This window comes from Nomascus leucogenys, chromosome 3 (assembly GCF_006542625.1).
Source record: "Nomascus leucogenys isolate Asia chromosome 3, Asia_NLE_v1, whole genome shotgun sequence".
In the NCBI taxonomy this organism is placed as follows: Eukaryota; Metazoa; Chordata; class Mammalia; order Primates; family Hylobatidae; genus Nomascus; species Nomascus leucogenys.
In genome coordinates, this window is record NC_044383.1 from 14,389,654 (window position 1) to 14,417,104 (window position 27,451).

At 48.4% G+C, this 27,451-nt stretch overlaps 1 protein-coding gene across 3 annotated transcripts; it reads left to right on the plus strand.

The window, feature by feature from the left end:
- SFXN4 (sideroflexin 4) lies at positions 1-26,679 on the plus strand. Of its 3 annotated transcripts, XM_030806390.1 has the most exons (15): positions 7-172; positions 1,502-1,567; positions 3,273-3,347; positions 4,601-4,627; positions 4,713-4,767; positions 5,922-5,947; positions 7,642-7,695; positions 7,777-7,833; positions 7,971-8,036; positions 8,961-9,039; positions 10,568-10,683; positions 17,894-17,979; positions 19,367-19,484; positions 24,735-24,825; positions 26,667-26,679. In XM_030806390.1, the coding sequence occupies exons 1-14, from the start codon at positions 62-64 to the stop codon at positions 24,810-24,812; spliced, it is 1,014 nt and encodes a 337-aa protein (XP_030662250.1). In that variant the 5' UTR covers positions 7-61; the 3' UTR covers positions 24,813-24,825; positions 26,667-26,679. The 3 variants fall into 3 exon arrangements, with proteins under 3 accessions (XP_030662249.1, XP_030662250.1, XP_030662251.1); XM_030806389.1 differs by lacking the exon at positions 26,667-26,679 and having other exon boundaries at positions 1-172; positions 24,735-25,141; XM_030806391.1 differs by lacking the exons at positions 3,273-3,347; positions 26,667-26,679 and having other exon boundaries at positions 24,735-25,141.
- Positions 26,680-27,451: the final 772 nt, after the last annotated feature.

Consider the following 27,451-nt stretch of genomic DNA (forward strand, 5'->3'; position numbering starts at 1 on the left):
CGCCGCCCGGCTCCTCCTCCACGTGCGGCCTGGCGGCGGCGGCGACTCTCCCCAGCGCAAAATGTCCCTGGAACAGGAGGAGGAAACGCAACCTGGGCGGCTCCTAGGACGCAGCGACGCCCTCCCCGCCTTCATTGAGCCCAACGTGCGCTTCTGGATCACCGAGCGCCAAGTACGGCCCGGGCCCGGCGCGGCTAGGGGCAGGGAGGGGGCGGGCCGGGCCGCGTGGAGTCGGGCTGGCCCGGGTGACCTTGGTCAGACCACGTGAGCACCCCCTGTCTCCGTTTCCTCGTCCCGGAGTTGTGCTGGGCACGCGCACCACCGGCCTTCACCCCTTAGGGCGCGGGAGGGGACGCAGGGGAAACCCAAGCTGCCAGATGCCCACGACCACAACGTCACCCTCCAGATTGCCCTTTCGGAGGGGCCCAGTCCGCACAGGTGCCTGCTCCCTACTGCCTGAGCTGTGGCTGAGCAGCAGATTGGGGAGAAACAGGCCCTCCCACCTTGGTAAGCTCAGCCACTCTCGGTGAGACCCCCGAGGCTTTGGGAAGCCACCCTTGGACAGGACGTAAGCAGGACTCATCTCCCTGCGGCGTCTAGGGCAGCACCGTCCAATAGAAATATGATGTGAGCCTTACAGGTAATTAAACATTTTGTAGTAGCCACATTAAACAAGATAAAAACAAACAGCTGAAATTTTTAACAATACAGTACCTTTAGCCCAGCAGGTGCAAAATATTAACATTTCAACATGTAATCAGTAAAAAACATTCCTGAGATATTTTACTCGCTCTTTCGGTACAGAGTCTTCCAAATCTGGCGTCTGTTACACCCGCAGCACATCTGGGTTCAGCTGCATGTGGCGAATTGGAGAGCAGGGCTTTAGGGGGTTCTCTTTTAGGCCTCTCCTCCAGCCCTGTTTTTTTTTAGGTAGGGAAATTGAGAAGGGACGGTGAGCTCAGGTTGCTCCAGCAGAGCCAAGGCTTAAAGCCAGAACCACTACAAAGTTTGGAGTTTGCTGGAGCAAACCTCTTTTCCCCAGTGTGACCCCAGCTGCACCATTGAGCCCTTAATGGGGCGTCCATCCTTTGTCACTGGAGTGAAGCCTTATACCAAGCAGAGGGTGAGGCCACAGACTCTTGAGATCTTCTAGGCCATTGCTTCGAGGTCATATGTGAGATATGAACGTGGGACCATTTGAACCCCAAAGTCTGGGATTTTAACCCTCAAGGGCAGTTTGATACTGAGCGGTTAAGGGCACAGACTTCTGAATCATTTCCTGGCTGTGTTGCCTTGAGTACATTCAGGAGTCCCTCTAAGCCTCAGCTTCCTCACCTGGAGAACCTGGAGAGGTTGGGAGGATCCCAGGAGATGATGCCAGTTAAAGGCAGATCACAGACCCTGGCAGGTTCTCAGGAAAAAAAAAAAAGCCAACTGTTACTATTTATATCTTTATTTTTCTGCTGCCATTAACCTCTCTGTTGCTTTTCTCCCTCCTAAGTCCTTTATTCGGCGATTTCTTCAATGGACAGAATTATTAGATCCTACAAATGTGTTCATTTCAGTTGTAAGTATTGTTTTCAGAGCTAATGAATTTCACATTTTATTTTGAAACTTGAAGTCTGCGTGTCCCTTTTTTTTTTTTTTTTTTTTTTTTGAGACGGAGTTTTGTTCTCGTTGCCCAGGATGGAGTGCAATGGCACCATCTCGGCTCACAGGAACCTCTACCTCCCAGGTTCAAGCGATTCTCCTGCCTCAGCCTTCCGAGTAGCTGGGATTGCAGGCATGCGCCACCATGCCTGGCTAATTTTGTATTTTTAGTAGAGACGGGGTTTCTCCATGTTGGTCAGGCTGGTCTCGAACTCCCGACCTCAGGCCCCGCCCGCATGTCCCTTTTAAAAGCAGTTGAAATAACAGAATCTACATATATTATTGTGTTTATTCCTTCTGAATGAGCTTGTCAGATTGGAAGGGGTAAAGAAAAGCATACATCTGACCGTGTGCCATGGCTCATGCCTTTAATCTCAGCACTTTGGGAGGCCGAGGCAGGTGGATCACTTGAGGTCAGACCTTCGAGACCAGCCTGACCGACATGGTGAAACCCCCATCTCTACTAAAAATACAAACATTAGCTGGGTGTGGTGACAGACACCTGTAATCCCAGCTATTCGGAAGGCTTGAGGCAGGAGAATCGCTTTCTGAACCCAGGAGTTGGAGGTTGCAGTGAGCCGAGATCTTGCCACCGCACTCCAGCCTGAGTGACGAGCGAAACTCCATTCCCCTGCTCCAAAAAAGAAAAGAAAAGCGTACATCTGTTTAACAGGTAATATCAGGCCCAGGCCGGGTGCTGGTGATTCAGAGAGAATCAAACAAATCTTCCACATGATGGAGGACAGACTGGCTAAACTGGTCACATCCTGGGTGACAAGAGTGAAATTCCATCTTTAAAAAAAAGAAAGAAAATGTAATAAAATTAGAAGCAAATATAACCATATGTTTACAGTTGTTAATTCTGGGTGAGGGGATTATAGTATGTAGTATTCTTTGTAATTTTTGTATTTATTTTTTCTCAAATTAAGAAATGGAGGCTAGCTGTGGTGGCTCATGTCTATAATCCCAGCACTTTGGGAATCTGAGATGGGAGGATCTCTCGAGAATAAGAATTTGAGACCAGCCTGGGCAATGTAGCGAGACCCTATCTGTACAAATAAAAATACAAAGTTAGCCAGGTGTAGTGGGTTGTGCCTGTAGTCGCAACTATTTGGGAGGCTGAGGCAAGAGGATCACTTAAGCCCAGAAGTTCAAGGCTGCAGTGACCTATGATCACACCACTGCACTCCGGCCTGGGCAACAGAGTGAGACCCTGTCTCTTAAAAAAAAAAAAAGTAAGAAAAGAAAGAAAGAAAGAGAGGAAATAAGACTGAACTGATTAGAAATGGAAGTGGGTGAGGGAGAAGGACTTCCAGATTTCTGACACTCATAGCCAGGGGGTGGTGGTAACCATTCAGTGAGACAGTTGACATCAGAGAGTGGGGGAGGTGACAGCACCATTGGGGGCAGCTGCTGGAGTATCTAGGAAGAAGAAGGCATAAATCTGAATGGCACTCAGGGCTATCCTAATGGATAGAGAGCCTAGGGCACCATGTGGCTTGAAATCAGGCATGCAGTTGAAGTCCAGTGCATGCTGGTGAGTGAGCTGGTGATTCCTACATCTGGGGATAAACCTGAACAATGTTGAGATCATTGCTTGATTTCTTGATATCTGATTTTAGGAAAGTATAGAAAACTCGAGGCAACTGTTGTGCACAAATGAAGATGCTTCCAGCCCTGCCTCGGCGGACCAAAGGGTATGTTTCACGTGCTCAGGTCTGGCTGGTTGCCCTCAGATGGTTCTGCCTGCATGGTCTGAAGTCAGGTGGAATTTGGCCATTAATCTCTCTCTCCATGTCTTTTCTTTCTTTTTTCCTTCCCTTGGGAGCCACTGTTCTATTGGCTATTAATGCTGTCATTGTTATATACTGCCCAGAGGACCAGCTTTGCAAAACTGGGTTAGTTTTTAAAATGTAGTTAGAATTCTGTCCCATAAACCAGACAGCAAGGTTCCTCCTATGCAGTGGATATTTGTGGAGATTCCTTGCAGCTGATTCCTGGAGCCCCGTGGCAAACTCCAGAATTCAGACAGGGCTCTGACGTCAGAATTCATTCTCCACTGCAGGCAGTGTTCCTGCTGATAGGCTCAAACGGTGTGTTCCTTATCTACCTTGCAGTGTGTGGGGCTTTCTGGAGCTCACAAACACCAGTTCCTCAAGGCAGCCTATGGAGAGCTCACATGTTTAACTTTTTCTAAGAATGTGTTGGGGACCCTGGGCCGACAGCTTGGCTCTGTTGCAAGTAACTTGGCTGATGGCATGGTGTGTCATCAGCACACAGCCTGCTCTGCTCTGAGCCAGAGGCAGGCCGGATTCGGGGACTCATCCGAGGGATAAGTTAGGTGTTGCTCTTCTCCAAGGGTAGAGACAGGACTTTTTAATGTTCTGGTCCATTTCTCTGTGTGGCTCGTCTCTTGGCTTGTCATTAGTTCATTTGTTTATTCATATGATCCATTTATTTTGATTTGTTCTGTCGATGTGATAAAAAACAGTTCTGGCCTTCACTCTCTGAAAGGTAGAACAAAGGTGGTCCCACAAATGAGACTGGCAAAGAAATTCTTTGCTGCTGAGTCACCTTTAAAAGCTTTTGTTTTTGTTTTTGTTTGTTTGTTTGTTTTGTTTTTTAAGGCTGGGTGTGATGGCTTACCCCTGTAATTCCAATGGTTTGGGAGGATGACTCGATGCCAAGAGTGCGAGACCAGCCTGGGCTGTATAGCAAGACCCCATCTCTACTAAAAATTAAACAACTAGCTGGGAATGGTGGCGTGAGCCTGTAGTTTCAGCTATTCAGAAGGGTGAGGTGGGAGGATCGTTTGAACCCAGTAGTTCGAGGCTGTTCTGCAGTGAGTGATGATTGTGCCACTGCACTCCAGCCCTGGGTGACAGAGCAAGACCTTGTCTCTTAAAAAAAATTTAAAATGAAACAAAGCTATTCTTTTTTCTCCTTTAAGATACAAGAAGCTTGGAAGCGGAGTCTTGTAAGTTTCAGCCCCTTCCTAATTTTTAGTGTCCTATAATAACAAAACCAAACATCCAGCTAACCTCGCATCTCTCCTCTTGAAGGCAACAGTGCATCCCGACAGCAGCAACCTGATCCCCCCGCTTTTTCGACCTGCAGGTGAGTTGACTCTAATTTTCAGAAGTGGGTTGGGAAGATGTAGTTTCTAACACTTAGAAAACTCTGCCTGCCGGATCACCTGGGGTCAGGAGTTCGAGACCAGCCTGGCCAACATGGTGAAACCCCGTCTCTACTAAAAATGTAAAAAATTAGTTGGACATTGTGGTGGCAAGTGCCTGTAGTACCAGCTACTCAGGAGGCTGAGGCAGGAGAACTGCTTGAACTTGAACCTGGGAGCCGGAGGTTGCAGTGAGCTGAGATCATGCCATTGCACTCCAGCCTGGGCAACAAGAGTGAAACTCCAACTCCAAAAAAAAAAAAGAAAAGAAAACTCTGCTTGCCTTGCTTTAATTATTTTTCCCCCAGCAGGATTTTTTTTTTTTTTTTTTTTGAAACAGAGTCTTGCTCTGTCACCTAGGCTGGAGTGCAGTGGCACAATCTCGGCTCACTGCAACCTCCACCTCCCAGGTTCAAGTGATTTCTTCTGCCTCAGCCTCCCGAGTAGCTGGGATTACAGGCACCCGCCACCATGCCCAGCTAATTTTTTTCCTTTGTGTATTTTTAGTAGAGACAGGGTTTCACTACATTGGCCAGGCTGGTCTCGAACTCCTGACCTTGTGATCCGCCCACCTTGGCCTCCCAAAGTGCTGGAATTACAGGCGTGAGCCACCGTGCCTGGCCATGTTATAGTAATTTTATGTACATACTTTATTATTATTATCATTTTTAGAGACAGGGTCTTACTCTGTTACCCAGGCTGGAGTACAGTAGCACCATAATAGCTCAAAGCAGCCTCCAACTCCCAGGCTCAGCTGATCCTCCTACCTCAGCCTCCTGAGTAGCTGGGACTACAGGGTCATGCCGCCACACCTGGCTTTAAATTTTTTGTGGAGATGGGGGTCTCACTACCTCTACAAAATAGAGGCTGGTCTCGAACTCCTGGCCTCAACCCATCCTCCAGCCTCAGCCTACCGAAGTGCTGAGACCTTGACCCACCACTTTATTAGAAAAACAAAGAATGAGTGGAAAAAGCCCTTTGAGGTCTGTGCCTTCTGGATTCTGGGGAAGAGGTGTTCAGGTGGGTGGTCCCCTTCTGGCCCCCTCTGCCTGGGCAACTGTGATCACTGACACCTCCTCTCTTCTCTTCCTGCCAGCGTTCCTGCCTTTCATGGCGCCCACGGTGAGCAAGCAGACATTTGCTGTTAGGAGACTAGGGGCTGGGGAGGTGGCCACTCTCCTCCTAACCTCAGCTGTGTCCCTCCAGCTCCAGACCCCTGTCACATGACTTCCTGATAGATGGTTGTGGATCCCCACTGAAAACCCATGGCTGCTGTTCATATGTCCTTGTCCCCACTCCCTCCCCCTCCTCACACCCTCCCAGTCAGGCATCCAGGCCTCTGGAAGGCCCACAGCTTGGCAAGGTCACCCCTTTTCTGAACACCAAGTATGCGCAGAGCACTGTAGAAGCAGCCAGTGAGTTAGGATGCGTTCCCTGCACAAACCCCTTGCCACCAAGTCCTCCTCTGACACAGCCCCTCACCTGGGACCTGGCATTGTCCCCATGAGGCTTTTCTCACCTTGACCCTTGGGAGGTGCTTTTTGGTTTTTTGGGGTTTTTCTTGTTTTTCGAGACAGTCTCGCTCTGTAGCCCAGGCTGGAGTGCACTGGCGCAATCTCAGCTCACTGCAACCTCTGCCTCCCGCGTTCAAGCAATTCTCGTGTCTCAGCCTCCTGAGTAGCTGGGATTATAGGCGCTCACCACCATACCCAGCTAATGTTTTTATTTTTAGTAGAGACGGGGTTTCACCATGTTGGCCAGGCTGATCTCGAATTCCTGACCTCAGGTGATCCACCCGCCTTGGCCTCTGAAAGTGCTAGGATTACAGGCATGAGCCACCATGCCTGGACCGTTTTTTGTTTTTTAAAATAGGGTCTTGCTCTGTTGCCCAGGCTGGAGTGCAGTGGCACAATCATAGCTCACTGTAACTTCAAACTCCTAGGCTCAATCGATCCCCTTACTTCAGCCTCCTGAGTAGGTGGGAATACAAGTACTCACCACCACGGCAGGCTAATTTTTTTATTTTTGCCAGAGACTGAGTCTTGCTACATTGCTCAGGCTGGTGTCGAACTCCTGGCCTCAAGGGATCCTCCCAGTTTGGCCTACCAGAGTGCTGGGATTATAGGCGTGAGCCATCACTCCCAGCCTAGGAGGTACTTGTCCACACCACAGGCTCCTGTCTGCTTCCCCTAGCAAATGTGTACTTCTTTTTTTTTTTTTTTTTTTTTTTTGAGATGGAGTCTTCCTCTGTCTCCCAGGCTGGAGTGCAATGGCACGATCTTGGCTCATTGCAACCTCCGCCTTCTGGATTCAAGCGATTCTTCTGCCTCAGCCTCCCGAGTAGCTGGGATTATAGGTGCGCACCACCACACCCGGCTAATTTCTGTTTTTTGTAGAGATGGGGTTTCACCATGTTGGCCAGGCTGGTCAACTCCTGGCCTCAAGTGATCCTCCCACCTCAGCCTCCCAAAGTGCTGGGATTATAGGAGTGAGCCACCGTGCCCAGCTAACAAATGTGTACATCTTAGCCACCCTGCTGGACTAAGGCCCCGGAGACACGGCCTGCTGTGCGACCCTGGATGTCCTTAGAGCCGCTAGTTTGGTGTTTGCCAGGTGCTCACTCAGCCTTGTCTGCGGACCGGCAGCCCCTGTACCCACCACCATCTTCTCCTGCCTCAGCTCCTTGGGGGCTCAATTCTCCCTCTCCCCAGCTCCTTGGGGGCTCAATTCTCCCTCTCCCCTGAAAAGTTCTTTGCTACTGCAAGTTCTCCTTCCGCAGAAACACTTGTAACTCTGTTCCACTTTCTTCTTAAAAGGTATTTTTGTCAATGATGCCACTAAAAGGGATCAAGTCCGTGATTTTACCTCAGGTAGCCATTCTTCCTGTTTCACGATTACTAAATTCTGTTATGCTTGAAACGAAAATGCGATCCATTTGCCCCTCTTGGCAGGTTTTCCTCTGTGCCTACATGGCAGCATTCAATAGTATCAATGGAAACAGAAGTTACGTGAGTATTATGAGACCCAGAGGGTGTGGGGTTTTGTGTTACTCCTTTTGGAGTTTGTCGTATGTGTTTGTTTTTAAATTATCTTTGCTGGATAAAACTGTGATATTTGCTAAATAAGTACTTTTGTTTCCCCTTAGACTTGTAAGCCACTAGAAAGATCATTACTCATGGCGGGAGCCGTTGCTTCTTCAACTTTCTTAGGAGTAGGTATTTTTAGAATCTGTCAAATCTTCTGTGTTCCTGAGAATCCAGGAAGCTTTATTTATTCCAATTACAAATTTATGTTCCAATTTAAACAATTTAGAAAGTATGACTAGGAAATAAAAGTCACTTTGTAATCCTATTATCCCAAAATAATCGTGTTAATAGTCTAAATTTCTAAGCATATACATAGTACTGTTGTCTTTTTATTTTTTTCTATTTTCTTACCTTTTTTTTTTTTGAGACAGAGTCTTGCTCTGTTGCCCAGGTTGGAGTGCAGTAGCGTGATCTCAGCTCACTGCAACCTCTGCCTCCTGGGTTCAAGTGATTCTCCTGCCTCAGCCTTCTGAGTAGCCGGGACTACAGGCAGGTGCCACCGCACCCAGCTAATTTTTTTGTATTTTTTAGTAGAGAAGGGATTTCACCATGTTGGCCAGGTTGGTCTCAAAACTCCTGACCTCAGGTGAACTGCCCACCTCGACCTCCCAAAGTGCTGGGATTACAGCCGTGAGCCACCATGCCTGGCCGGTACTATTACCTTTTTTAAAATTGTTATATAAATTGTGTGTTATAAATATGTTACATAAATTGTGTTATATAATTTGTGTATTGCTTTGGATGTCAAGACACTGTAATGGTGAAAGATGGAGATGTTAGCATCAGACAAGCCTGGGCCCTCATCCTGGCTCAAACTTTTAATGGCTCTGTGACTCTCAACTTACATACCTCTCTCTAAGCCCCTGTTGACTCCTTAGATGAACAGGGAGAGGACCTCCATGTTGCAGGAATTGGAAAAATACATGAAGAGCACTGGCAGTGGTCTGACTTGTAATACGAACTAGGTCAGGGCGACCTCTCTGCTAGTGAATAGGTTCTGCTGATTTTTCAGACCCATGAAATAATGATTTTTCTCTCTTCTTTTCTAGGTAATCCCTCAGTTTGTCCAGATGAAGTATGGCCTGACTGGCCCTTGGATTAAAAGACTCTTACCTGTGATCTTCCTCGGTGAGCAGGAAGGGCTGGAGCCTGCGGTCTGGGTGGGGTGTCTTTGTGGTCTGTGAGCCCTCCTTCATCTCCAGAGGCACCTAGCTCCCTTGGCACATTGTGACTGATGACAGATGGCCTTTGCAGCCCAGCAGGCCCCCAAGCCCAAATCAGGTCTTTGGTTTGAGAGGTGACACTTTCTGTAGATACCCACATTAATGGCCAAAGAATGAACACAAGACTGGAAACGCAAATTACATTTTTTTCTTGAGATGGAGTCTTGCTCTGTCACCCAAGCTGGAGTGCAGTGGCATGAGCTCGGCTCACTGCAACCTCCGCCTGCTGGATTTAGGCAATTCTCCTGCCTCAGTCTCCCAAGTAGCTGGGATTACAGGCGTGCACCACCATGCCCAGCTAACTGTTTTTTTGTATTTTTAGTAGAGACAGGCTTTCACCATGTTGGCCAAGCTAGTCTTGAACTTCTGGCCTCAAGTGATTCGCCTGCCTCAGCTTCCCAAAATGCTGGGATTACAGGCATGAGCCACCGCGCCTGGCCCTACATTTTAAAGATTATCTGTATAAACGTTCTACATAACATTATTTTACTTAATCCTGACAACAACTTACGGGTAGGAAATATTATTATTCCTATTTATAGATGAGGAGACTGAGGCACAGGGAGGTTAAGTAACTTGCCTAGAGTTACACAGCAAGCAAATGGTTAGTATAGAGATTCCAACCCAGTGGGGTGACAGAGATATTAGCTGAATATTTTGCCTCTGCCAGCCTGCAAGTTTACCATGTCATGCTCCAAATTTGGGTTTGGGAATCATAGCAGTTTGAAGAGTTGGCAGACTGATGTCAGTGGTGAAATTGAGGAAATGGCATTATAGAAACCTTACAACTTTGGCCAGGCACGGTGGCTCACACCTGTAATCTCAACACTTTGGGAGGCCATTGCGGGTGGATCACTTGAGGTCAGGAGTTCGAGACCAGCCTGACCAACATGATGAAACCCCGTCTCTACTAAAAATACAAAAATTAGCCGGGCCTGGTGGGGCATGCCTGTAATCCCAGCTACTCTGGAGGCTGAGGCAGGAGAATTGCTTGAACCCGGGAGGCGGAGGTTGCAGTGAGCCAAGATCACACCATTGCACTCCAGCCTGGGCAACAAGACTGAAACACTGTCTCAAAAAAAAAAAAAAAAAAAAAAAGGAAACCTTACAACTTAAGCAAAGACGAGGGAGGGATATGTTCCCAAGATCCCAGGGTTTCTCCTGGAATCCGGTAAGGAAGCAGGGGTGCTGGAAGCTGGTCCCAGGCTGTGGTCAGGATCCAAGACTGAGTGGCCAGCAGTTCTGAGCCTACTTCCACAGCCCCGGGAGAGCATCTGGCTGGCCCAGCCTATGGCAGGTGTCCACCTGAGGGTCAAGAAAGGCCAGCTGTCAGAGAAAGAGGCTTGCAGGGGACAGACAGCCAAAGAGATGTTCCTTTGCTGGAACAAGACTCACCCCCATCTTGGATGTTCTTTACTTCTTTACATCTACAGCGCAAGCCAGTGGAGTGAATGTCTACATGTCCCGAAGTCTTGAATCCATTAAGGGGATTGCGGTCATGGACAAGGAAGGCAATGTCCTGGGCCATTCCAGAATTGCTGGGACAAAGGTAAGAGACAGGATGGAGCTATAGCTGCTTGCCTTTTGGGCAAAGACTAGACTTTTCTGTTTGAAAGCCGGTGACAAATTTATGTCTGCCTTCAACCTTTCTTTACCCATCTTTCCTTAGCGTGCTGAGAGATAAATTTCTCATTTTGCCCCCTGATAAGATGGGGCATTAGTCTGGGTTCTCTGGAGAAACAGAACCAATGGGATATATGTACATAATCTTTCTTTCTGAGACAGGGTCTTGCTCTGTCGCACTGGCCTGGAGTGCAATGGTGCAGTCTTGGCTCACTGCAACCTCTGCCTCCCTAACACAAGCGATCCTCCCACCTCAGCCTCTCAAGTAGCTGGGACCACAGGCACACACCACCGCACCTGGCTTATTTTTGTATTTTTGTATTTTTAGTAGAGACGGGGTTTCACCATGTTGGCCAGGCTGGTCTCAAACTCCTGGCCTCAAGTGATCCACCTGGCTTGGCCTCCCAAAGTGCTAGGATTACAGGCATGAGCCACCATGCCTGGCCCCCAATTCCTTTTTGAAATCTCTCAAAAGAAAAGCATGCACCTCTGTCTCCATTGTCCTTCCCATTCACTCCTGAGTTCAAGTGATCCTCCCACCATGGCCTCCCAAAGTGCTGGGATTACAGGTATGCATCGCCACACCTGGGCAGTACATGTCTATTAAGAGATTTGTTCTAAGGAATTGTCTTACACAATTGTGGGAATCTACAGGGCAGGCCTGGAGGCTGGAAACTTGGACACGAGCTGCTGCTACAGCCTTGAGGCAGAATTTCTTCTTTGGGAAACCTCAGTTTTTGCCTGTAAGGCCTCCAACTGATTGGATGAGGCCCACCCACATTGTGGAGGGTAACCTTCTTTTCTTTTTTTTTTTTTTTGAGACGGAGTCTTGCCCTGTCACCCAGGCTGGAGTGCAGTGACGTGATCTCAGCTCACTGCAACCTCCGCTTCCCGGGTTCAAGCGATTCTCCTCCCTCAGCCTCCTGAGTAGCTGGGATTACAGGTGCGTACCACCACGCCCAGCCAATTTTTGTATCTTTAGTAGAGGCGGGGTTTCACCGTGTTGGCCAGGCTGGTCTCGAACTTCTGACCTCAGGTGTTCCCGCCCGCCTCAGCCTCCCAAAGTACTGGGATTACAGGTGTGAGCCACCGCGCCTGGTGGTAACCTGCTTTTCTTAAAGTCAGCTGATTGCAGATGTGCCCCGTTTCTGCAGAGTACCCCTACAGCAACAGCTAGATGAGTGCTGGATTAAATAACTGGGTACTGTTGCCATGGTGACCTGTGAGTCTGACTGCCACAGACAGGCATCTGACAAGTGCTGGGCACCTCTGAGAGTGAGATCCTGTCCTTCAAGTCCAATATCTGCCCTCCCAGTGTGTGCTGATTGGGGGCCACTCCCCTCCCAGCCTGCTCTGCACTTACAGAGGTCAGTGGACACCCCTCTCTGGGGTTAAGAGAACCCCTGCTTCTCCCATTCAGCAGATGTCCTTATAGTCTTCATTGCTAAGGACTACTTTTGTCAAGAATGGACTTAGAACATTGAATTCTCTGATCCAAAACTCCTTTTCAAGGCCTCAATTTTGAATAATTTTTACTATTAGTTTCTTCTTCCTTTTTTTTTTTTTTTTTTTTTTTTTGAGACAGGGTCTCCTTCTGTTGCTGGAGTGCAGTGGTGCGATCACGGCTCTCTACAGCCTCAACCTCCCAGGTTCAGGTGATTCTCTCACCTCAGCCTTCCAAGTAGCTGGGATTCTAAGTATGCACCACCATGCCTGGCTCATGTTTGTGCTTTTTGTAGACGTGGGGTTTCGGCATGTTGCCCAGTCGTGTCTCAAACTCCTGGGCTCAAGTGATCTGCCCACCTTGGCCTCCCAAAGTGCTGGGATTACAGGGATGAGCTATTGGGCCTGGCCAAAGTATTCTTTTGTTCAGTTCAACACAGTGACTCCTGAGTGCATTCAGCTGTGAGAACCTGGTATAATCTATGGTCTTTTCATTTTGGGTGTGGACTTTTAAAATAATATGTTCTTAGCAGGTGAGATCTTTTTTGGTCCCTGTGAAATGACTTTAGCTGAAGACTTTAGTTGTTTGCAAATGACATATCAAGCAGAGTGGAACAGCCCTGATACGAAGTGAAGGGACTAACCGGGCTTCTGGCAGTGTGGGATCCAGAGGACTCCCTTAGCCAGCCAGGGTACGTCCTTCTACTGACCAGCATGTTGGTAGCAGAAAAGGTCAGAAAAGATGGCTGTTCATTCCATCAGTAAATACGTCATTATTCAGCTCACCAAACATATTACTTTAAATCCTATCACTGACTGACAAAGCTGAATTATAAACCATCAGATACATGCTAACAGTATTTCCACTAGACCATCTAGTAGCATAGCTCCTTACCTAAATGAATTATGACAGAGATAAAATAATTACAAGTAACAGAGAAATTGCTGCCAGAAAGAAAATAGGTCACTAGTTTGAAATGAAGGTTCTGGGCCTAACAAACCACCCGTAAGTTGGATCACTTGCAGTCGGTCAGAAGTTCGAGACCAGCCTGGCCAACATGGTGAAACCCCATGTCTACTAAAAATGCAAAAATTAGCTGGGCATGGTGGCAGGTGCCTGTAATCCCAGCTACTTGGGAGGCTGAGGCAGGAGAATCACTTGAACATGAGAGGTGGAGGTTGCAGTGAGCCGAGATCGTGCCATTGCACTCCAGCCTGGGCGACAGAATGAGACCCCATCTCAAAAATAACAAACAAAAACGAACCACCTGGGACTGCGTTTGCGCTTTCCCCTGGGGAAAAAAAAAAAAAAACACCCGAAAGAGACATTTTTTCAAACAGCTTTATTGAGGTAAAATTTACATACTGTAAAATTTACCCATTGTAAGAGGATAGTTTGATGAATTTTAGTCAGTTTAAAACAATTGTGCAGTCAGGCACTGTGGCTCACTCATGCCTGTAATCCCAACACTTTGGGAGGCAGATCGCTTGAGTCCATGAGTGCGAGACCAGCCTGGGGAACGTAGCGAAACCCTATCTCTACAAAAAAATTTTTTAAAAATTAGCTAGGCATGGCGGGGTGCCTCTGTAGTCCCAGCTGCTTAGGAGGCTGAGGTGAGAGGATCAGCTGAGCCTAGGAGGTTGAGGCTGCAGCGAGCTGTTACCGCACCACTGTACTCCAGCCTAGGTGACAGAGACCCTTGTCTCAAAAAATAAAAAATAGGCCGGGCGCAGTGGCTCACACCTGTAATCCCAGCACTTTGTGGGGCCGAGGCAGGCAGATCACCTGAGGTCAGGAGTTCGAGACCAGCCTGGTCAACATGGTGAAACGCCGTCTCTACTAAAAATAGAAAAATTAGCTGGGTGTGGTGGCACAAGCCTGTAATCCCAGCTACTCAGGGGGCTGAGGCAGGAGAATCACTTGAACCTAGGAGGTAGAGGTTGCAGTGAGCTGAGATTGCGCCACTGCACTCCAGCCTGGGCGACAGAGAAAGATTCTGTCTCAAAAAATAATAGTAATAAATAAATGAAACAGTTGTGTGACCATCACCACAGTACAGTTGTAGAACATTTTCATCATCCTAAAAATGTCCCAAATGCCCACCCCCACCCCCAGCCCTAGGGAAGAACTGATCTGCTTTTTTTTTTTCTGAGTTGCAGTCTCGCTCTGTCACCCAGGCTAGAGTGCAGTGGTGCGATCTTGGCTCACTGCAACCTCTGCCTCCCAGGTTCAAGCGATTCTCCTGCCTCAGCCTCCCGAGTAGCTGGGAGTATAGGCGCGCGCCACCGCACCCAACTAATTTTTTGTATTTTTAGTAGAGATGGGGTTTCACTGTGTTAGCCAGGATGGTCTCAATCTCCTGACCTCATGATCCACCCGCCTCGGCCTCCCAAAGTGCTGGGATTACAGGCGTGAGCCCCCATGCCCAGCCACTGGCTTGCTTTTCTGTCTTCTTAGTTTTTGCTTTTTCCAGAAATTATACTTATAAGTGAATCACACAGTAGTTTTTTGTGTCTTGCTTCTTTCACGTTTGAGATTCATCCATCTTGTACCACATGTTGGTCGTTTGTTACTTTTCATTGCTGAGTAGTATTCCGTTCCTGGATGTGCCACATTTTGCTTATCTATTCTGCAGGCGGTGGATGTTTGGCTTGTGTCCAGCCTTGGGTTATTATGAATCAGGCTGCTCTGACGTTCACTTGCACATCTTTATGCATATGTGTGTTTGTATTTCTCCACAACTCCATGTGAACTTAAGGTGTTAGTATTGCTGTGACCTATTCATAAAGCTGGAGAGGAGAGTGAGAGCACATTTTTTTAAGTTTGTTTATTTATTTATTCATTTATTTATAGAGACAGAGTCTCCCTCTGTCACCCAAGCTGGAGGGCAATGGTACGAACATGGCTCACTGCAGCCTCAACTTCCTGGGCTCAAGCAATCCTCCTGCCTCAGCCTTCTGAGTACTACAGGTGTGCACCACCATACATGGCTAATTTTTAAAAAAAATGTTTGTAGAGATGGGGTCTCACTATGTTGCCCAGGCTGGTCTCACACTCCTGGCCTCAAGTGATCCTCCTGCCTTGGCCTCCCAGAGCGCTGGGAGGTGTGAGGCACTGCACCCAGCTTAGAGCAAATATCCGATCAGCAAGTTGTTCCCAGCGCCTCCTGCCTGCCAGGCTTGGTGCTAGGCTCTGGAGACCCACACCCTGACCAGTGAGAGCCCCGTCTCCCCAGGAGCCCCAGCCTCCAGCGGGAAGGTAGCCTCAGGCCTGACTGGCTGTCTGGAGTCCATCTCACCAGAAGAAACTTCATTTTTGGCATGAGGGGCATGTTACAGTCAAAGAAAAGCTTTACTGGTCTACTTTAAAAAAAAAAAGTCTTTTTTTTCTCTGAAGAATAAAGTGTCTGCAACTGTGCATAAGCATTCTTCTATCACTTCCCTGTCCCTGGAAGGTTTTCTTTGGCTAAAATTTCAGAAACTGCGTAACCAGCAATATCTGATGGTAACAGGGCACTGTTGGTCCAATTTCAGGTGACTCGTGGCTGTTGTTTCCCTGACTGGCCCTGTAAGCCACTCCGTTGCACACAGCACCTCCTAATGACGGCGTCTCACTTGGAGTGTCCTCCCCACACATGGGACTAAGGGAGAGAGGTGGGCCTCGCCCCACTGACGCGGACACACAGCACACTAACAGCCATTTTTCCCTTCCGGAGGTCAAGCAATTTTACTTTATATCCCTGAGACTTTTATTTCTTTTATTTTAGAGACTGAGTCTCGCTCTATTGCCCAGGCTGGAGTGCAATGGTGTGATCTCGGCTCACTGCAACCTCTGCCTCCCAGGTTCAAGTGATTCTCCTGCCTCAGCCTCCCAAGTAGCTGGGATTACAGGCGCCCACCACCATGCCTGGCTAATTTTTGTATTTTTAGTAGAGACAGGGTTTCACCATGTTGGCCAGGCTGGTCTTGAACTCCTGACCTCAGGTGATCTGCCCACCTTGGCCTCCCAAAGTGTTGGGATTATAAGCGTGAGCCACCATGCCCGGCCCCTGAGACCTTATTTTAAAAACAGCCCTCCTCGGCTTCCTCTCTTTTGTCGGGGGGAAAGGTATTCCCTGCAGAGGGAACCACACAAGCATGACTGTCACCTACAGTAGGGCAGAGGTGCAAGCAGAGAGCAGGGGCCGGGCAGTAGGAGGAGCCTGGGAAGGTAGGTCAAAGCCAATCATGGGAAGCTGGAAGTGGAAGGAACAGAATGCAGGGAAGGATGGGCGCAGGTGTGCCTGCTCCTCTTGGGTACACGATGTGCTGTTTGTGGTGTATGTGTCTTACCCAGGGGTGGGTTCTAAAGTTAACATGTTAGCTACTCAGGAGGCTGGGGCAGGAGGATTGCTTGAGGCCAGGAAGTCGGGACCAGCTTGGACAACATAGTGAGATCACATCTCTACAAAAAATCGAAAAGTTAGCTGGGTGTGGTAGGGTGTACCTGTGATCCTGGCTACTTGGGAGGCTAAGGTAGGAGGATTGCTTGAGCCTGGGAGGTCAATGCTGCAGTGAGCCGTGATCATGCCACTGTACTCCAGCCTGGATGACAGAGTGAGACCCTGTCTCTGAAAATAAATAAATAAATGAAAGTAGTAAAAAAGTTAACATGAGCTGTGTTATAGTCAAAATTTCCCTTACAAGTCCCTTCAAGTGCCCTTGAGGGTACATGGTTTTGTACATATTCACCCATACAGTAAATTGTATGTTTAAATGTTTAATGTATAGTGTAATGTACATTATAGAAAAGATTACAAAAATGTTATAACCTGTACATAACACAGTTTTATAGTATAATACTTTTAATTCGCTGTGAAACGTGGGTATGGACAGGCAGCCTCGTGTGGGTCCCATGCTGTGCCCGTGCCCTCAGAGCTGGGCATTTGGAGGCTTCCCCAGTGGCAGGTATGAGAGTCACTGCTGAGCCAGGTCAGGACAGGAGGCCAGTGGCAGAGACTTGGCTTGGATGGGAAATACGGAGCAAACGTCTGTGGCAAATCCAGCATTTCCACTGAGGAACCATTTGGTTCTCAGTGAGGATCTGTCTAGAAGCCACCTTTGCTTGTACTTAGTGGATGGTTTATTTGGGGTGGTTTGGCAGACGGATGGAGACCACTGTGGAGTCAAGAGGAGGTGAATCACCTCCCAGCTATTTCTGGCACCAACTGCAGCCGACCTCCACACACCTGTACCTGGAAAGTTACGTGGAAGGCGTCCCCTCCGCCTCTTTCCATGGGCATTCTTTTTCTGAGTGAGAAGGGAGGGTTGCTGTTGTCTGTCTCTCGCAGGAGTTGTGGGATCCCTGGAGATCGTCTTGCTCCTGTACTAAGCTTCGTTTTTGAGACAGAGTTTCACTCTGTCACCCAATCTGGAGTGCAATGGCGTGATCTCGGCTCACTGTAAAATCCACCTCTCAGGTTCAAGTGATTCTCGTTTCTCAGTCTCCTGAGTAGCTGCGACTACAGGTGCATAACACCACACCGGGCTAATTTTTGAATTTTTTGGTAGAGACGGGGTTTCACCATGTTGGCCAGGCTGGTCTCAAACTACTGACCTCAAGCGATCCACCCACCTTGGCCTCCCAAAGTGCAGGGATTACAGGCGTGAGCCACCTTGCCCAACCTAAGCTGTTTTCTTTTCATTTTTGCTAGGCTGTTAGAGAAACGCTAGCATCCAGAATAGTGCTGTTTGGGACCTCAGCTCTGGTTCCTGAAGTCTTCAGCTACTTTTTTAAAAGGTAAGAGGCACGGTCATATCCCCAGGTAGGGATTTGAAAGTCAAATCCTTATAAAACCTGTCAGATACTGACCCTGGTGGAGGGTGGGAAGAGGTTGGCTCAGTAACTTTCCCATAAACACACATCACAGCTAAGACAGTCGGATTGATTGTGGCAGGCGTGGAAATCCAGGTGTGCAGATTCCACCGAATGGGGAATCCAGCCCAGGCTCTGCCTGCAGTTACCCCGTGTCCTTGGCGTGTCCAAGGACCTTCCACAGCCATTTCCTCACCTCTAGAATGAGGGGCTTGGATGATTTGCAGGTTCCCCTGGCTCTGATGTGCTGTGAATATTGCTCAAGCCCTCCCCTCTAAACCCCCATTCCAAGCATGTTTTAAATTAGCTTCAGCAACTCCGGATTCAGATTCATCCCTTTTAGGAAGCCAGAAATGGCCTACGAGGCGGAGAACCTGGGCATCCATCAGGGTTCCTGTGGCCACCAGTATGAGAAACCTAACCTGCAAGAGCTCAGGCCCGAGGGGAGACGTGGGGCTTTAGGGCTGGAATGGGCAAGGATTGCAGTCCATGGCAGCTTGAACAGAAGCTCCCCTGCTGGGCGCACCTCTCTGTCACCCTCGTGGGTGTTGGTTCCTTCTCTCCTGCCAGATAGGCTTCTTCATGTTGATGAGGGACCCACTTGCTAGTAACTCCCAGCTCATAGCCTCACAGCCTCCTGATCAGAGGTGGAACACAGCAAACCCCAGGGGAGGCAGGAATGTCTTCCCCTCAGGGCAGACTCCTGGGGAAGGATTCTGTGGGCCTGAGTTAGGTCGCGTGCCTGGGGTGCACATCCCCCTCTCCAGTGTGGCGAGGCTGGGAATCGCCTGCTAGGACCACACGTGGAGCACACTTCCAAGAAGGAGGGAGGGGATGGTGCGGTGGCTCACGCCTGTAATCCCAGCACTTTGGGAGGCCAAGGTGGGCAGATCACCTGAGGTCAGGAGTTCTAGACCAGCCTGGCCAACATGGTGAACCCCATCTCTACTGAAAATACAAAAATTAGCCAGGCGTGGTGGCGGGCGCCTGTAATCCCAGCTACTCGAGAGGCTGAGGCAGGAGAATCGCCTGAACCCAGGAGGCGGAGATTGCAGTGAACCAAGATGGCACCATTATACTCCAGCCTGGGTGACAGAGGAAGATTCTCTCAAAAAAACAAAACAAAAAAAACCATAAAAAAAAACAGGCCTTGATCTAGCTGTTCAGGTACAACAAAAAGAAAAAAGAACAGGCCCTGATCCAGCTGTTCAGGTGCACAAAAAAAAAAAAAAAACAGGCCCTGATTCAGCTGTTCAGAAAATAAGCCCTGATAGTTTAACATCACTTGTGAGCCATGCCTTGTCTCTTACAGGACCCAGTTTTTCAGGAAAAACCCAGGGTCATTGTGGATCTTGAAACTGTCTTGTACTGTCCTGGCAATGGGACTGATGGTGCCATTTTCTTTTAGTATATTTCCACAGATTGGACAGGTAAGTGCCCCCATTCCTCTTTTCTCTCAAGGTTTTTTATTTTGCGGTTATGAGAGTAAAGTAAATAAGTTATTCTTCTTAAAAATCTGCAAAGTTTATAAAAATATAAAACAAGACCAGATGCAGTGGCTCACACCTGTAATCCCAGCACTTTGGGAGGCCAAGGTGGGAAGATTGCTTGAGCCCAGGAGTTCAAGACCTGCCTAGGCAATATAGTGAGACCCCATCTCTACAAAAAAATAATACACAAATTAGCTGGGTGTGGTGATGCACACCTGTTGTCCCAGCTGCTCAGGAGGCTGAGGTGGGAGGATCACCTGGGCCCAGGAGGTTGAGGCTGCAGTGAGCCGTGATTGCACCACTGCACTCCAGCCTGGCTGAGAGTGAGACCCTATTTCAAAAAATAAAATAATAAGACAAAATACAGTTGGCTTTTGAACAACCTGGGGGTTGAGTAGTCAAAAATCCAAGTATAACCTTTGACTCCCTGAAAACTTAACTATTAATAGCTTACTGTTGACCAAAGGCTTACCAATAACATAAAAAGTCAAGTAACACATATTTTATATTTTATATGTGTTATATACCGTATTCCTACAATAAACTAGAGAAAATAGAATGTTATTAAGAAAATCAGGCCAGGCGCGGTGGCTCACACCTGTAATCTCAGCACTTTGGGATGCTGAGGCGGGCAAATAACTTGAGATCAGGAGTTCAAGAGCAGCTTGGCCAACATGGTAAAACTCCAGCTCTACTAAAAATACAAAAATTAGCCAGGGTTGTCGGTGCCTGTAATCTCAGCTACTCAGGAGGCTGAGGCAGGAGAATCACTTGAACCTGGGGAGGTAGAGGTTGCAATGAGCCAAGATCATGACATTGTACTCCAGCCTGGGTGACAGAGTGAGACTCTGTCTCAAAAAAAAAAAAAAAAAAAAAAAATCATAAGGAGGAAAAAATATATTTACTGTTTATTAAGCGAAGGTGAGTCATCAGTTTCAGTGAGGATCAAGGTCTTCATCCTCGTCGTCTTCATGTTGAGTAGGCTGCGGAGGAGGAAGAGGGGTTGGTCTTGCTGTCTCAGGGGTGACTGAGGGGGAAACAGTGTATAAGTGGACCTGCATTGTTCAAAGCTGTATTATTCAAGGGTTCATTGTAATGATATTGATATTTAATTCTATCCCTCAAATCTCTTGGTGCAGTTTTGGGTTCTGTCTTTCTTAACAATATTTCATAAGCCTTTTTTTCTGGGGCATAAAAAGAAATCTTTTAAAACGACTTAGAGAAATTTTAAATACTCCAAAATGTTCTAAAACTACACCCTCTCCAGTGGAACTTTCTGCAGTGGTGAAAATGTTCTATAATAGATTGGTGCTGTGCAATATGGTAGCCATGAGCTACATGTGCTACTGAGCACTTCAGGAGAGCCTGGTGTGACTAGGGAACTGAATTGTAAATCAAGTTAAATTTTAAATTAGGTACTCTTGTGTGCTTAGTGGCTATTGGACAGCCCAGTTCTATAGATAATTTATAATATAATTTATGATGAGTCAGACTGCTTGGACTCAGATTCCAGCTTCTCCATGACCTTGGTCAACTTGCTCAATTTTCTTATCTGTTAAAGAGAGCTGAAGATTATCTGAAGATAATGGCATCTCTGCAAAGGGTTGTTGCTTAGTAGGTAGCAAGGACATTTTTTTTTTTTTTTAAGGCATAAAGCCAGTTTTTTTAATTTCCAAAGCTCTGCCATAAATTGCTAGCAGATGTCAAGGACATTACTGATGCTAGCAGATATTAGCAATTTCTTTTTTTTCTTTCTTTCTTTTTTTTTGAGATGGAGTCTCGTTCTTGTCACCCAGGCTGGAGTGCAGTGGCGCAATCTCAGCTCACTGCAAGCTCCACCTCCCAGGTTCATGCCAGTCTCCTGCCTCAGCCTCCTGAGTAGCTGGGACTACAGGCGCCCGCCACCACACCCAGCTAATTTTTTGTATTTTTTAGTAGAAACGGGGTTTCACCATATTAGCCAGGATGGTCTCGATCTCCTGACCTCGTGATCCACCCACCTTGGCCTCCCAAAGTGCTGCGATTACAGGCGTGAGCCACCATGCCCGGCTGATATTAGCAATTTCTTGGCTAAACATTTCAAGTGCTCATTTCTGTCACTGTAAATATATATGTCCTCAAAAGCATTTATATTTATGGAATGATCTTGTTCAGAACCCACATTTTATAGGTTTAGGTTGTAGGATCATTCATTCAAGCAACTTTGCCAGCACAACATAGAAGTTTCAGATTATTTTAGATAGTTATCCTATTACTATGCTATGGGCGAGGGGTTGGGGAGCGAGGCAGCATCTCAGAATAAAATTTCAGGCCAGGCACAGTGGCTCATGTCTGTAATTCCAACACTTTGGGAGACCAAGGTGGGAAGATTGCTTGAGGCCAGGAGTTCCAGACCAGCCTGGGGAGTGTAGTGAGACCTCGTCTCTACATAAAATGTTCTAAAAATTAGGTCGGGGGCTGTGGCTCATGCCTGTAATCCCAGCACTCTGGGAAGCCCAAGTGGGAGGATCACTTGAGCCCCAGAGTTCGAGACCAGCCAGGACAACACGGCAAGACCTCATCTCTGCTAAAAATAAAAATTTGGCTGGGCACAGTGGGTCATGCCTGTAATCCCAGCACTTTGGGAGGCCAAGGTGGGAGGATCACTTGAGCTCAGGGTTCGAGACCAGCCTGAACCTCATCTCTATTCTGAAAAAAAATTGTTTGAAAAGAAAAAATAATAATAATAATTAGCCAGGCATGGTGGTATGTGCCTGTAGTGCCAGCTACTCAGGCAGCTGAGGTAGGAAGATCACCTGAGCATGGGAGGTCAAGGCTGCAGTGGGGCCACAGAGTGACACCCTGTCTCAAAAAAAAAAAAGTAGGGTGAAGTGGCAGACGCCTGCAGTCCCACCTACTCAGAAGGCTGCGGTGAGAGGATCACTTGAGCCCAGGAGGGAGAGGGAAGAGTTCATCCCCAGAGGAGGATGGGAAGGGCTGAATGGGCACGTGAGGCTGCAAGGAACAGGCAGGATGCTGAGGGCCAGGTGGCAGGACCTGCACAGCCAGGCCGAGGAGGTGGGCAGCAGGTGAGTCATGCAAGGTTGGAAGGGGCAGAACTCCCAGAAGCCAGAGTGGAGGCAGGAAAGGGAGTCAGTCTCACACATGACCTCAGATGCCCAGACTTGCTTACTGGACTTTGAAAATATCCTGCTGGGGCCGGGCGTGGTGGCTCATGCCTGTAATCCCAGCACTTTGGGAGGCCGAGACAGGCGGATCACGAGGTCAGGAGATCGAGACCATCCTGGCTAACGCAGTGAAACCCCGTCTCTACTAAAAATACAAAAAATTAGCCGGGTGTGGTGGCGGGCGCCTGTAGTCCCAGCTACTCGAGAGGCTGAGGCAGGAGAATGGTGTGAACCCGGGAGGTGGAGCTTGCAGTGAGCCAAGATCGCGCCACTGCACTCCAGCCTGGGCAACAGAGCAAGACTCCATATCAAAAAAAAAAAAATTCAAAAAATTAGCCGGGGCCGGGCACGGTGGCTCACGCTTGTAATCAATCCCAGCACTTTGGGAGGCCGAGGCGGGCGGATCACGAGGTCAGGAGATTGAGACCACGGTGAAACCCCGTCTCTACTAAAAATACAAAAAATTAGCCGGGCGTGGTGGTGGGCGCCTGTAGTCCCAGCTACTCGGAGAGGCTGAGGCAGGAGAATGGCGTGAACCCAGGAGGCGGAGCTTGCAGTGAGCCGAGATTGCGCCACTGCACTCCAGCCTGGGCGACAGAGCGAAACTCCGTCTCCAAAAAAAAAAAAAAAATTAGCCGGGCGTGGTGGCGGGTGCCTGTAGTCCCAGCTACTCGGGAGGATGAGGCAGGAGAATGGCGTGAACCCCAGAGGCAGAGCTTGCAGGGAGCCGAGATTGCGCCACTGCACTCCAGCCTGGGTGACAGAGTGAGACTCCGTCTCATAAAAAAAATAAATAAATAAAAAGAAACAAAATAATCCTGTTGGCTCAAGGAGGCGGGCATGGAGGTGCTTAGATGAGATAAAGAGTTATTGCTAATTTTGTTAGGTGTGATAATGGCATAGTAGTTCTGTAACTACTATCATTACTATATCAAGTACTATATCAATAAGGTCTTTATCATTTGGAACTTGTAGGTGACATGACATGAGAATTGCCTTAAAAAACTCAAGGAAAAAAATCCTGCTGGGTGTGGGAGGTGTTTGATGAAATGAGATCTGCAAATTGTTAATAGTTATTCCTGAGTGAGCACATGTGAGTTCATTACATTCTTCCTACATTTGTTTTTTGTTTGTTTGTGTGTTTGAGACAGGGTTTCTCACTCTGTTGCCCAGGCTGGAGGGCAGTGGTGTGTATGATCCTGGCTTACTGCAGCCTTAACTCCCAGGCTCAAGTGATCCTCTGGCCTCAGCCCCCCAAGTAGCTAGGACTACAGGAACGTACCACACCTGGCTAATTTTTTGTTTTTTGTAGAGATAGGGTCCCACTATATTGCCCAGGCTGATTGCAAACTCCCCACCTCAAGCAATCCTCCTGATCTCGGCTCGTTGTAACCGCCACCTCCTAGGTTCAGGTGATTCTCATGCCTCAGCCACTGAAGTAGCTGGGATTACAGGTGTATGCCACCACACCTGGCTAATTTTTGTATTTTTTGTACCATGTTAGCCAGGCTAGTCTTGAACTCCTGGCCTCAAGTGATCTACCTGCCTCAGCCTCCCTAAGTGTTAGGATTACAGGCATGAGCCATTGTGCCCAGCCATCTTAAAACTTTTTAATGGAAACTTTCAATTATAAACAAATGTAGAGATAAGCAAATAACAATAATGGGCCAAGGATAGTGGTGAGCGCCTGTAATCCCAGCTACTCGGGTGGCTGAGGCATGAGAATGACTTGAACTTGGAGGGTGGAGGTTGCAGTGACCTGAGATGGTGCCACTGCACTCCAGCCTGGGCAACAGAGCAAGACTCTGTCTCAAAAAAACAAACAAAACAAAACAAAAAAGTTTAAGAAGTTTCTTTACTACTTGAGTGATTTAAAAAAAAAATAGGTTACATTTTCTGCTATAGATTAGACATTATTGAAAAAGATGAACTGTGAAATGGTTGCTTTCAGAAAATGACTTTACTTGGCTTCTAAGGCAAGAAAACTATTAATAGAAATATTACGAATTTAACTATTTTTCAGATACGGTACTGTAGTCTTGAAGAGAAAATTCAGTCTCCAACAGAAGAAACAGAAATCTTTTATCACAGAGGGGTGTAGGCGTGAGTTTTAGGTGAATTTATGTGGTTCCCGCTTGAAAACCTTCCCCTCTCCAGGTTTGGTTTAGAGAACTTTGCCACAGGTCTTCTGGGGACCCCAGAGGTGTCTGTGCTGACAAGGTGACTTAAAATTCCACACTGAGATCGTTCCCGGGCTGGCGTGTCTGGGGTTTTTAAGGCTGGCTGGAGAAGACAGTGGGAGGGTGCCCCGTCTGACACCCCTGGGGTTGCTGAGGGAACGGTTGGAGTGGGGATTGGCCTGCGAAAGGATACTGTGAAATCACTAATTAACTAATAAACCTGTCTCAAGTTGAGGGTTTGAAGAAAGAACACAAAGAGTCCACCGTGCCCAGGACACAGGTGTTAAACGGATAGGCCACCTCAAGCGGAACACGTACCCCTGGGGCGCTGTTTACAGCCTCCTACCCCAAAAGCAATCTTGTTTCCTTATTCAGTGTCCTCCATTCTAGACAGCTACTTAAAACCTTTGCTGCCCTCCGCCCAGTGCCTCCTTTCTCCTCTCTGGCGAAGGACCCTGCCTCCTCCGCCAGGAAACAGGTCAGCAGTGGAGCCCCCCACACCCGCACCCACACCCATCCTTCCTCCGTGTAAGGCCAGCGTCCTCCAGGCTCTGGGCCCCTCTCTGCTTCCTCAGGGCTGTGCTCTGTAGCCTCTGTCTGCCAGGTCCTTCCCAGAAGTATGTAAACTACTTGTCGGCTGGGCGCGGTGGCTCACACCTGTAATCCCAGCACTTTGGGAGGCTGAGGCCAGTGGATCACCTGAGGTCAGGGTTCGAGACCAGCCTGGCCAACATGGTAAAACCCCGTGTCTCCTAAAAATACAAAAATCAGCCAGGCATGGTGTTGCGCACCTGTAGTCCCAGCCACTCAGGAGGCTGAGGCAGGAGAATCACTTGAACCCTGGTGGCAGAGGTTGCGGTGAGCCAAGGTCACGCCATTGCACTCCAGCCTAGGCAACAGAACGACTGTGTCTCAAAAAGAAATAAACTGCGTGTCACCTGCCTCATTAGAGACAGGATCTTGCTGTCACCCAGGTTGGAGTGCAGTGGCACAACCATAGCTCACTGCAGCCTTGAACTCCTGGGCTCAAGGTACCCATCTGCCTCAGCCTCCTGAGCGGCTGGGACTACAGGCACCTGCCACCACGCCCGGCTTAGCCAGACACCTTAAAAGAGTTGTCCACCCTCACTGTCTCCACCCCACCTCCCGTTCTGCTAAGATTTCTCTCATCCGTGAACCACCTGAATGTGGCACTGCCGCACTGCCACCCTGCTGGGCACTCAGGCTGGTCACTGAGCTGCTTGCTTGGCTGTACTTTGCCATTTGGATGTCCCAGACACCTCAAACTCAACCCATCCAAACCTGAGATCAGCTCTCCCTCCCAGTCTCAGGAATTGACACCACCACCTACCCAGGTGCACCAGACAGGATCACTGGAGGCGCCCTCTCCCCACCTTACCCCCAGCCTATTCAGTAGACGGGGCCCAGTACATGGAGTCTGGAACCCACGTATGCCCACTGCTACCGCCCAGCGCAGTCCAACAGCATCCCCTGCTGGCACTGCCTGGCCCATCTCCTGTCTACTCCCTCCGGTCCACGTTCCAGCCTGCTCTTCTAAACCACGCCTGCTGAACAGCTGTTTTTTTCTTTTGAGACGGAGTCTCGCTGTGTCACCCAGGCTGGAGTGTAGAGTGCAGTGGCGCGATCTTGGCTCACTGCAACCTCCACCTCCTGAGTTCAAGTGATTCTTGTGCCTCAGCTTCCTGAGTAGCTGGGACTACAGGTGTGCACCAGCCACCACATCCAGCTAATTTTTTTGTTTTTTTTTTTTTCAGTAGAGATGGGGTTTCACCATGTTGGCCAGGCTGTCATCTCCTGTCCTCGTGATCCACCCGCCTTGGCCTCTCAAAGTGCTGGGATTACAGGCCTGAGCACCGCACCCGGCCTGAAAAGCCTTAAATGGCTTCCCAGTGCGTCAAGATCAAGCCCCACATTCCTCACCACAGCAAGCCTTTCCCATACTCGTATCCTGCCACTCCCTCTCCTCCCTCTAGGCCCTCCAGGTCCTCACATGTGCTGTGGTCTCTTCTCAGGGCCTTCACACAGCTATTTCCTCTGGTCTGAGTAGATGTCTGCTTATGCTTCAGGTCTGACTTTGACATTGATCACTCCCTCTGGGAGGCCTTCCAGGATTGACAGCACTGAACTGGGTCCCCATCTATGTACTCCAATATCACTGTTTCACACATCGCGCCTAGCACTAGCCGCACTACAGCAGCCTGTTTGCTGACCCTATTCCCCAAGTGGACTGTGCGCAGCACCGCGAGAGCAGGGGCTGCTGCCCATCAGGGTAGCTCAAAATACAACACAGGCATGGCACAGAGCAGGTACCTGAACACTTGAGTACTGGACTAATGTTTCCAACACACCCTACCCCAAATTACCAAAGAATTTATCTGTGGCTTTGTTTCCCCGAGGCCAGAATGATGGTTCATTTCCAAATTTGGTGAGGAAAGTTTCGTAACAGCTTAAAAGGACAGAATCAGTAAATGGCTCAGTCTGACCATAGGCTGACACTAACCAAAATTAAAGTTAGAGAACAAGATGGGCAACAGCTGCA

Coding starts and splice junctions, on each gene's coding strand:
- SFXN4 (XM_030806389.1), top strand. CDS start 62: ATGTCCCTGGAACAGGAGGAGGAAACGCAACCTGGGCGGCTCCTAGGA. Junction 9,040..10,567: donor CTTACCTGTGATCTTCCTCG/GTGAGCAGGAAG, acceptor TTACATCTACAG/CGCAAGCCAGTGGAGTGAAT. Junction 19,485..24,734: donor TATTTCCACAGATTGGACAG/GTAAGTGCCCCC, acceptor ACTATTTTTCAG/ATACGGTACTGTAGTCTTGA.